Source organism: Myxocyprinus asiaticus, chromosome 26 (genome assembly GCF_019703515.2).
Source record: "Myxocyprinus asiaticus isolate MX2 ecotype Aquarium Trade chromosome 26, UBuf_Myxa_2, whole genome shotgun sequence".
In the NCBI taxonomy this organism is placed as follows: domain Eukaryota; kingdom Metazoa; phylum Chordata; class Actinopteri; order Cypriniformes; family Catostomidae; genus Myxocyprinus; species Myxocyprinus asiaticus.
In genome coordinates this window covers 27,322,426-27,334,652 of record NC_059369.1, presented here as the reverse complement: position 1 = coordinate 27,334,652, position 12,227 = coordinate 27,322,426, and the positions used below count along the sequence as shown (strand labels likewise).

At 40.5% G+C, this 12,227-nt stretch overlaps 1 protein-coding gene across 1 annotated transcript in view; it reads left to right on the top strand.

Moving 5' to 3' along the window:
• LOC127417425 (perilipin-1-like) overlaps positions 1 to 12,227 on the top strand; it is a 36,217-nt gene that overhangs the window by 16,425 nt on the left and 7,565 nt on the right. The window contains exons 6-7 of the mRNA XM_051657476.1: positions 2,679 to 2,851; positions 7,532 to 7,672. Of these exons, the coding sequence (XP_051513436.1) occupies positions 2,679 to 2,851; positions 7,532 to 7,672 (314 nt within the window). The remainder of the gene's footprint in view (positions 1 to 2,678; positions 2,852 to 7,531; positions 7,673 to 12,227) is intronic.

Sequence of the window (12,227 nt, the reverse complement as noted above, 5' to 3'; positions counted from 1 at the left end):
AAATTATATAATAAAATAGGCATAAACTGGGGGCCTGGGTAGCTCAGTGAGTAAATACACTGACTACCATCCCTGGAGTCATGAGTTTAAATCCAGGGCATGCTGAGTGACTCCAGCCAGGTCTCCTAAGCAACCAAATTGGCCTGGTTGTTAGGGAGGGTAGAGTCACATGGGGTAACCTCCTCGTGGTTGCTATAATGTGGTTCTTGCTCTCGGTGGGGCGCGTGGTGAGTTGTGCGTGGATGCCGCAGAGAATAGCATGAAGCCTCCACACGTGCTATGTCGCCACGGTAACGTGCTCAACAAGCCACTTTATAAGATGCGCGGATTGACAGTCTCAGACAAGGAGGCAACTGAGGTTCGTCCTCCGCCACCCGGAAGCATCTGCTAAGATGTGTGAGGCCTACAAGGCATATTTCGGCATGCCTGTTGGGGATCAAGACAAACCCTGGGTACCTCATTTCACCTTGCGAGCACTGCAAAAAACTCTGGAAGGTAAGATGGACAATTGTTGCTTGGAATTTTATGTTATAAAATTTGTTAATTTTTAAAATTGTAAAAGATTTAAATTTTAAAATGTTTTACAATTTTCAAAGTTATTGAAAAATTATATCATTTATGAAAAATGTCTTACACATTACATGGGTGAAATAAATGTATTTTTGTAGGATGGTACAGAGGGGAAAATAGAGCCATGAAGTTCGCTATCCCAAGAATTTTGCGGGAACACACTGACCACTCAAGCAACTGCTACTTCTGCATGGTGGACGCTTCCAAACGGACTGGAAAGAATGCACCTGCTCACGTATCCGGACCTTCCTTCATCCATTGCCCCGGTGCCACACTGCCATGAGCTCCTCGTACCCACTCCTCCAGAGAGAGAGAGCAGCTGTCTTTAGAAGAGAGCAGCAAGTCAGAGAGCGAGGAAGACGTTGTAGATCCATATGACAATTTCAGAGGTGGAGCTGAAGAGAGAAACCCATACTACCCCATCCAAAAAGACCTCAATGACTTGATTTTGATATCTTGGTCTCACCAAGTCCAATGCCGAGCTTTTGACATCTAGGCTCAAGCAGTGGAACTTGTTGGATGAAAGTGTGTAAGTCGCAGATCAGAGGAAGCGTCACCAAACCTTTTCCAACTTCTTCACCTGTCAAGATGGGCTCTGCTTCTGCCACAATGTGACCAGCCTGTTCGAGGCAATCGGAATCGCCTGTAACCAGAATGAGTGGTGCCTCTTCATTGGGAGCCTCAAAGCCGTGCTGCTCCATAATGGTAACAAGTACCCGTCTCTTCCCCTGGCTCACTCGGTGCACCTCAAAGAGGATTACAATAGCATCAAGACCTTGCTGGATGCCTTGAAGTATGATGAGTACATTTGGGGGCTTATTCGTGAAAGTGATTTACAGTATAATTGTAAATCTTGAAAAACTACTCACTTCTAAATCTTTTGTAGTAATTTTTGTATTACTTTAGTATAAATACATGTTAATTTGGATTCATATGTTGTTTTTTTCTGACTTTATGTGAATGAAAAGACACAAATTTGCCTGTTTTCTCATTGGAAATAGGTAAATTTCAATATATCACTGTCCTGGTCACAAAAGCAAAGTTTGTGGGGAATAGTAGCCATTTTCTATACTTTTGAGGCATAAGCAATTAGGAAATAACATTTACTACCCAGGAACAAAAATTGTGTTACATAGTGTAATCACGACTGGCTTAGTAGACAGTATCATTGATTATAATAGGTTCTATTGCTTTTGACACAACTCTCACGTCCGGTGTAGACAGGGTATGAGTGTTAACAGTTTAACAGTTAACAGCTTGAGATGAACAGTTTTATATATTCTGATGCAATGTGTTGGATGTGCATTATGTGTAAACCCTGAAATTTAGTTTTATAAATGTTGTGGTCTTGTGGAGTTTGTTCATTCTCTTCCGATAGTGTTTCAAGTATGGCTGAATATGAGGGGCTGCACAATGTTAGCCAATCAGAACAGTGGGCGTTTACGGTGACGTTTAAAGGAGGAGCTGAGGCCAAAACCATGCATTTCAGGCAGAGGGCCTGAGACAGGGTGTAAAATGATCGTATATTACTAAATTATGTTTTAATGCAAAAAAATAAATAAATAAATAATAAAATAAAATAAACTTTACTAACATTATCAATGGACCTCAGGGAAGATCATAAAACTATTTTAAAAAGAGCATTTCATGACCCCTTTAATATACTAAACATTTATATTGAAATAATGTGTAGTTAGAGGTTTGTGTTTCTTTACATATAAAATAGTACCCCAGTTATTTCCACAAAGTGAGGTATAGATATTCTAAACTGATTAAGAAAAAACAACAACACCGATATCGGAATGGAATCGGCCGATTCTGAGAGTTCAGGTAATGGAATCAGATCGGGAGAAAAAAAGTGGTATCTGTGCAGTACCATTAAATTGGTCCATAAGACACCAATATTCCAGAAAGGAGTTTTTTTTTTTTTGGAGCTTGACAGAACCAGTTCCCATTTGTTATATGGGGTGGGGGAAGCATTTTTAAAACATCCTTTAAAATAATGGTTCTGTCTGTCCTATTTCTGTCCATTTGTAACTATTTTAATTTATTCTGCATGGAATCATTTTTAACCACTCTGTTTTAACCACTTTTGTTTTTTTTTGCAGAAGATGATGGGAGAGTGGGAGAGCCCAAAAGCCCAAAGCCCAGCCTTAGCAGGCTGGGAACGCTGGCGGGCACTGTCTACAGTCGTGCTTTTGAGAAGATAGCTGCACAGCTCCAACACACTAAAAGTCAAGGTCAGGAACTGGTCACATGCATCCCTGGTGTGACTCCCCTGGTAAGCAGCCATCAATATTCATGTGTTAGTTTGTCCTTGCAAAAGGATGTACAAAATGGCAGAGTGGCTTCATTTTGTTTTGGGGTTAAAAAAAGTGTTAGGCTGTGCACTTCTGGGTAACACTTTGTAACAATGGTCCGTCATTAATAGGTAACTATGCAGGAATTAATGCAGGATTAATGAGTAGTACTACATTAACACTTTGGTTACTACTATTAACTAATATGGCAACATGATTAACCAATCAGTAAGTAATAGCAAACTGATGTCTGAGATAGTTCACTGTTAGGTAATCAGTAATTACTGATTTTGATTTTCCTCATTGAGAACTATTAACTAACTATGGCTAAATTAAAATAACTACTAATTAATTTCTAATCAAAACATTAGCATGTGTCTAAAATGTGAATGATTATGTTTTTATAGTGAACATAATCATGAAATGCATCTTCAGAGAAACATTCGCCTCACGGGTGTTCTTTGCTGGAATTAATTTATGAACATAACAGCTCTCTAAATCATGGCTACAGTGTCTGGTAAAGTATTATATCAGCTTACAGATGTATGTGCCCAACATGTGTTGGGATATCCCTTCTGTTCAGTACAAATTATTAACTTAGGCAGGTTTGATATTGCTGAAGGTCTTTTAAAAATAATTTTGGTAACCCATAAGTAATGAGTCAAGTGTTAGGCCTACCACATAAACAAGGAATTACTAATTATTTTAAAGTGAGGGTCATGGTAACGCTTTATTAATTAAAGAAATCACACAAATATACACAAAAAATAATAATTACAAAACATTTTTACAATTATTTTTTCATTTATAGATACTGTAGGTTAATTTTACAAGAAGTGTTTAATTTTATGTGAAGTAAAAAAAAAAAAAAAAGATTCTGAGTAACTTAATGGATCCAATGAAAAAAAAGAATGAGTGTCTGGTCCATCAAGCTTCTAATCCAATCAGGGTTCGCCATATTCAGTGCTCGCGCTGAAACTGAAAGAAAAGCGAGTTCGATTTTGCTCCGCCCTCCTGTCGATCCATCTGCATGTGGTAAACTTTAACATACCTTCTGTTCTGTTCATACCGAACATCGGCAAAGGAGGAAACATGTCAAATTAATTTGATAAAAACTGTATGTATTTACTGAGTGTACTGTCTAGGGCGAAGTACACATGTGGAATCAGACTCATGCTGCACGCCGGGTTTCTTTCCGTTTTCTGTTGAAGTCTTGTGGAGATCAACACACTTGTCCTATAATAGACACATCATTTTATTATTTTACTTTATGTTAAGAGATAAGACTTTTAAAACATGTAGTAACTGTGAGCACCAGCAATTAAAAGCAATATCCTGCTAAAGGTTTGTAGCCTATGCAATTATGTTCAATTATTTCAGTGATTCATAATTCAATGCCAGGAAAAAAATGTTTTGAATGTCTGTGAATGTTTGTTAACTATCTGTTTGATTAAATGAATAAAATGTAGAAACAAACACTTGAGTAACACCTCAGTTACTATTAATGGTTTATAATGTGTTTTCACTTTAGAATAATGGTCCAGATAACCTTGAACTCCCAAGGAAGGAAACAGTAAGATCTCAGTAATTAATAATGCGTTACCATGACCCTCACTTTAAAATAATGGTCCAGATCGTTAGTAATTCCTTGATACTTATGTGGTAACACTTGACTCATTACTTATGGGTTACCAGAATTATTAAAAAAAAGATCTTTAGCAATATCAAACATGCAGAAATTAATACTTTTTTAATGAACAGAAGAGATATCCCAAGGAATACACAGGTTGGGCACATACATCCCTATATTTCTGTAAGGTAAGCTGACTATGATTATGGCCATAACCACCATAGACATCAAGGGGGACATCCCCCCAATATTCATAATATTGGTCTACTAATATGGGTTTTTTCCATGGTTAATTATTACATTATTACATTTGGTCCCCATCAATCCTGAATATGTGGTTACATCCTTGACTATGATACTCTACCAGACACTGTAGCCTTGATTTAACAAACTGTTACATTCATAAATTAATTCCCACAAAGAATCCATGCATGATCTTGTTCATAGTAAAAACATAATCATTCAAATTTTAGACACATGTTAATGTTTTGATTAGTAATTAATTAGTAGTTATTTTAAATTAGCCATAGTTAGTTAATAGTTCTCAATGAGGAAAATCATATTCAGTAATTATTGATTACCTAACAGTGAACTACCTCAGTCAACAGTTCGCTATTACTTACTGATTGGTTAATCATGTTTCCATATTAGTTAATAGTAGTAACTAAAGTGTTAATGTAGTACTACTCATTTGTCCTGCATTAATTTCTGCATAATTACCTATTAATGACGGACCATTGTTATAAAGTGTTTATGCAGTAAGTATGCAGTAGTCCAACTGTCAGTAAAGAGTGGATTATTATACCTCTCCTCCTGAACCTCATAATGACATTGCATGAACATGTGTGAGTATTAACTCAAATGAGACAGTAAAGTGAAAAAAAAAAAGACACTGGTACACATTATTAGGTCTGTACTAATTCTAAATTGTAAAGTGTGCATGGCAGCAAAAGTAAAACAAAGGTAAAAAAAAACAAAAAAACAACAGCTGTTGAAATGGCTCCAATCCAGTTGTTTGCACAGCCTAAGTGAGTATTCACTGTTCTCTGCCATTGATACAGTCGCTGTCCTGTGTAAATATGTACAGAAAGTACCAATGGTGCAAAGTAAATGTCATTGGCTAAAGGTTTTACATTTAATGCTAGGACCTGGAACACATGTACAGTAAATAAAAAACCCCAGCTGGTACAAAGTGTGCAGTACATACTGCAGTCCATGATGGTTAAGACTGCATTCAGACAACACACAGTCTAAATTGGTCTCTGTTGTGCAGTTACCCTGGTTGTAGGGGTGGGTAAAAATATAGTTTTTCCGATGCATCGTGATCTTCATTTGAACCATCTCGATATCGATCCTTAAATCCCAAGATCGATCTTTCATTCAATATGTAACCCTCCACTACAGTGAGAGGAAATCACTCGCATTTCCAACCACATTTCGCGCTATGCGACTAAAATGAATATATTTGGCAACTGGCTGGTAAATGTTTACATTTCACTCACCAGTAATTGTATAGTTTAGTCATGAAATGTTCAGCAGCGAGATCCTTTCACAGTGTGTTGAGAGTAAAAATTGCTGTAATGTATGTTCAAGGTCGAGATCCACGCAACACATTTGTCATTGAATAATGTCTCTTTTAAAGGTCGAGTAAGCGATTCCTGAGAAAGACTGTTGATATTTGAACTCAACAGCCAAACAAACACACCCCTCCCTTCAGTGCTCCTTCAGAAGCTCCACCCCCCAAATTCATGCACACGCAATAGTGCTGTGTGGATCGGTCCGATCCACTTTGTATATTTTTCCATTTACAGAGCCAGGGCTGTGTACAAACACCGGATTTTTTTTCAGAGCTCACATAGAATGGACAGTTAGCGGACCGTGAAGAGATAGTCGCGGAATTTGACAAAAAGTGTATTGGATTAAAATGACCTTTAATACCCTTTCTGTTCTTTACAGTCAGTTGTTGATCAAAAACAACTACAAAAAAGCATTTAATTCTAATCATGCATCGTACAGATAAGGTAAAGCCATTCTAATCCTCTCTAGTTAACGTGCGCTCATTTAAAGTTAACGTGCCATAGTACAGAAATGCCGTTTTTTTGTTGAAGAGACAGTACCTGTTTTAGCACGTGTTCAACAAGTCAGTGTAAATACTTGTAATTAGTACAAATTATGCAATTTAACAATAAATATGTAACAAAAATAAGATATGAAATATAATATATTTTTCATTGATTGAATGCATTTATTTGTTCATTTTAAAAAAGCTAAAATGTGACCAAAATGATGAAAAAGTAATAAAATATCATTAGTAAAATTTATATTTTCCTAATGAACCTAGTTAAAGGGTCCCCTATATAATTAACAGCATTAGCTGGGAGATAATTTATATTATATGTAAGCAAAAGGAACATTATAACTTAAATAAACCCGTATGAATCACTATTTAATCGAATCGAAATTGAATCGAATCGAGCTTGTGAATCAGAATTGAATTGAATCTCGAAATCTGTATCAATACCCAGCCTTACCTGGTTGCAGAGAAAGTGAAGATTTTGTAGGATTTTATAGGTTTATATAAGAACTCGTCTAGAATGAGATGGCAGTTTAAGTGATAATGCAATTCTTTTATTGTGGAAAAGCAAATCTGGGACCTGCTCACATTGTGCATTTATGCTGAGTTTGTCAGAAATTAAATTTTACAGTATCACTTTACAGCGTTCATATTGCAGACATTACAGCACCAAGTGAAAATCAATCTATCTGTGGTCAGACATAAAAACCAACCAATTGTTTGAGTTTGGGTGGAACTACCTGTTTGTTTGAACAGTGGTAGATGGGGAATGTTTGAAGTTTGTTTGAAAACAATCAGTATTTTTTATTCTGTTTTGTGCCACTTGTGGTGCAGAAATTGTACACTTACATGAACACTGTAAAATGTTTTTATTTTTATTATTGTTTCTAGAGTTCAGAACAAAGTAAAAACAAATACAGATAAACACAAAATATCTGTGGTTTTGTCTTTTTGGAGGTTGACTTTACTAAGAGGAGTATGAAGACTGTAGCAGGTATAGTACTGGGACTCCCAAGCTCTCTGGCTGCGTTTCTAAAAGACGGTCAGCAGCACAGTCCTCAGATGGAAATTACTAATGATGATTCAGAGCAGCTCAAGGTTAGTGACGCATTTGAACATCACTAATTCGGTTGATTTAAGGTTGATTTTGTAAATACTCCACAACTTTCCTTATTATTATGGTGAGTGATTCAGTCATCCTTGGGCCAGATTTGATGTGGCCTCTCGCGTGCTGTGAAGCGTCTGGAATTCAGTGGACTCTTCACATGTGGATAGACCCTTAACACCTCGCACATAAACATACACAAACACACACCCCAACCTCATTACCCACTACTGCTGTGATCACACACCTAGCTCTGCATAATACAGTGTGAATATTTCCTTCATAGACTGAGAGCAACTCATTGAATTAAAGTAAAAAATAGTGACCTTTCTCTTCTTTAAGATCTTAAAGGTCACCAGATGTCCTCAGTATTTAACTTAACTTCAGGAGGTTAGTTTAAAGAGTTTAATCTTGGTTTTTAGTTAATCATAACACCCTAACTGGGGAAACACATTTCTGGATGCAAGACAGGGGAAGTTAAACATGCTGGAGTCAAAACAAAAATGTCTGATAGGAGGTGTCGGTTGTCAGTGAGTCGGCATAATGGGGCTAGGGTGCCGGAACTCTCGAAAACAATATGTCGACTTCCCTTGTGATCATGTTGGATTAAAAGGCCTCTGACCTTCCTCTTTGTAGTAAGCTATTCTAACTTTCCTGGGCTCCATTGTTATCCTTTTCTCATCAGTCAGCACAGGGGAGTGATGACACTGAGAAATGTGCACAACAGATTACTCTAATCTGTTAACCTTTGCCTAGCACGACACCTCCAGTAGGCTGTCCTGATGTGGATATGGTGATGGAGAGCAGCGGTCCTCAATCTATAGCAGTCTCCCTTTATTGTGTTGTCATGCAGTGTGGTGATCTGACCGTACTCTGCCCTTTCCTCATCATATTACTCTACACAATAGACACCTTAGCAACCTGTCATAACACCAGTCACATACTTCAGAACCACCTGAAAAACTTTTTGAATACCACCTATATATATATATATATATATATATATATATATATATATATATATATATATATATATATATATATAATGTCACGTCCTCGTCTGGCTCTCCATCTCCTACCATTCTCCACTCCCGATCACCAGAGTTCTAATCAGTCTCACCTGCAATCAATAAACAGCTCATTACTAACATTATATACTCACCTCTAACACACATCATTGTCAAGTCTCACCTTGGACTATTCACGACCGCTCTGCTCCCATCCCTGTCATACTGAATACATTCTACTTCTCGTTCTTGAGGGTTCCACATCAGAAATTGTCCTTGGCAGACCTTGGCTGGTGCAACACTCTCCCGTAGTGTCCTGGGCCTGAGATCCTAACTTGGGGTGAATAATGTTTCCTCGGATGCCTGGCCTTACCTCGTCCTCACACTCCTCCTTGTCTTCATCATCAAACTCATAGTTGTCGGTCTCCTCCTTATATCACATCTCCACAACTGCAGCTTTAGTGAATACCACATCTGTAGAAAGCCCTAACATCTCCATTCTGCCGGTGTACAAGGACTTCTTAGATGTCTTCAGCCCCCAAAAGGCCACACAGCTATCTCCTCACCGCCAATGGGACTGTGCTATTGACCTACTCCCTGGTGCTCCTCTGCCTCATGGTCAGATTTATCCTCTTTCACTGCCTGAACATCGTGCCATGGAAGAATGCATCAATGAGGCTCTTAAACAAGGATATATTCGCCCTTCCACTTCACCCGCAGCCTCTAGCTTCTTCTTTGTTGCTAAGAAGGATGGAGGACTAAGACCCTGCATTGACTAGCGTGCCCTTGATGTAACAGTCAAATTCCATTACCCTCTTCCCCTGGTCCCTGCCGCCCTTGAGATGTTGAGGGGAGCTACAATATTCACAAAGCTAGATCTGAGCAGTGCCTACAACCTTATCCGGATTCGTAAGGGTGACAAATGGAAGACCGCTTTCGTGACCCCTACAAGACATTATGAATATAGGGTGATGCCCGGGACTCATGAATGAGGTCTTCCATGTGTACCTCCATCAGTTTATCATAATTTATATCGACGATGTACTCATTTTCTCCAATTCCATGACTGAACACCAACAACATATAAAACTTGTCCTCCAATGGCTCAAAAAACACCACCTGTTCCTCAAAGCAGAAAAATGTTCTTTTCACCTCTCTTCTGTGCAATTCCTGGGCTACATTATAGGACCCGGGGAAGGTGCAAGCCGTGCAGTCCTGGCCATCACCATCAACTATCAAAGAGCTCCAATGCTTCCTGGGCTTCTCAAACTTTTATCAACACTTCATATGGAACTTCAGCTCTCTCGCCTCACCACTAACATCTTTACTTCATAAGAATCCCAAGAAACATCCTTGGAGCCCTGAAGCTGAAAACACCTTTCAAGCCCTCAAACAAGCCTTCACATCTGCCCCTCTACTCAAACATCTTCACCTTGAACTCCCTTTCGTGTTTGAAACCACTGGTGTCAGGATAGAGTTATCCCAGAGACTTGGTCAACCAGCTAAGCTACATCCCTGTGCACTCTTCTCCCATAAGATATCTCCAGCCGAGATAAATTATGACATCAGCAACCAGGAGCTCACACCGGGAAGGTTCACGCCACCCATTCCAGGTAATAACCGACCATCGTAATCTTGAGTATCTCCGAGATGCTAAGAGACTGAATCCTCGCCAGGCCCGGTGGGCTTTATTCTTCACCAGATTCTCATTCAATATAACCTATCGACCAGGGACCAAGAACGTCAAGGCGGGTATACTGTCACATATACCTGCTCCAATACCGGATACCACCACTCCTGAACCTATTCTGCCTGCATCCATCATCATCAATCCCATCCACTGGACCCTGGAGGATCAGATCACCCCAAGCTTCCAACACTGACCCTCCTCCAGCCAAGTGCCCTCAAGACCGCACTTACGTCCCAGCACCGCTACACCAGCCCCTTCTGGAATCAGTACACTCCTCATTGAGATCAGGACATCAGGGATGGCCCAGACCCTCTCGCTCATCTGTAATCAATAAAGGTGGCCTCAGATGACACGGGAAGTCCGGAGGTTTGTGCAATCTTGCCCCACCTGCACTGTCTAAAACTCCTCGACACCTTCCAGCTGGGAAGCTTCTGCCTCTACCCATTCCTCAGTGCCCCTGGTCACACCTGGGTGTTGATTTCATCGTGGATTTACCATCATCCAAGGGCTTCACCTGTGTTCTGGTCGTTGTTGACTGTTTCTCCAAGGCCTGCTGCCTAGTTCCATACAGCCCTGGAAGCCACAGAGACCTTATTCCATCATGTCTTCCGGAATTTCAGCCTACTGGATGACATAATGTTTGACCGCAGTCCCCAGTTCATCTCCAAGGTACAGAAAGCCTTCCTATCACTCCTATGCATGTCTGTATGTCTGTCTTTAGGATATCATTCACAAATGAATGGGCAAAAAGAACAAATGATCCAAGAAGTGGGCAGATCACTGAAAACCTATTGTCATCATCACCAGAATCATTGAAGCCGCCATCTGCCCTGGGCCGAGTATTCACAAAACTCCCTTTGTCAGTCTGCTCTTACCCCATTCCAGTGTGTACTCGGCTTCCAACCTCCCCTGGCCAGGTGAACCATCCGAGGTGCCTGCTGTGGACCACTGGTTTTGGAATAGCGAGAGGGTCTGTAATGACACTCATGTCCACTGCCATGCACCCATCGGGCTCTCCACCAACTACCATTCTCTGCTCCCGATCACCAGAGTTATAATCAGTGTCACCTGTAATCAATAAACAGCTAATTACTAGGGGGCCTGGTAGCTGACTACCACCCCTGGGGTCATGAGTTTGAATTCAGGGCGTGCTGAGTGACTCCAGCCAGGTCTCCTAAGCAACCAAATTGGCCCAGTTGCTAAGGAGGGTAGAGTCACATGGGGTAATCTCCTCGTGGTCGCTATAATGTGTGGTTCTCGCTCTCAGCGGGGCACATGATGAGTTGTGCATGGGTGCCGCGGAGAATAGTGTCTATAGAATGGGTTTGAACTTTCACCGTCCACCAGCTCTTCCACAAGTGGAGAATCTTTCCTTTTTGGAATATGTCAGAGCCACGTTGATCCTCCATTACCCTTCAGTTGCATCGACATATATAACAGATAAGGTGACTCCTCTCCCAGCATTTTCCCCTCAAACTGTGGATTATGGCGGGAACCCCGTGCCACCTTCTAGCTCCAAGCCTTCCATGACTCCTCCCTCGCAGCCTTCCACAGCCCCTGTCTCCGTGCATTCCACGCCCCTTATCTCCAAAGTAACTCCTCTCCAATTCCCCTAAATAATTTTTTGGGGGGGCTCATCCTCTCCAGTTTCCAGTGGTCGATTCCCTGCTGCAGTCAGTGGTAGCAACCACAGAAGTTGCATTTCCCCCATATGCTGTGAATTATGGCAGGAACCCCGGGCCACATCCTGTGCCCATGCCTGCCACGGTCAACGAGCCAGTGCCCATGCCTGCCACGGTCAAAGAGCCAGTGCCCATACCTGCCATGGTCAACGAGCCAGTGCCCATGCCT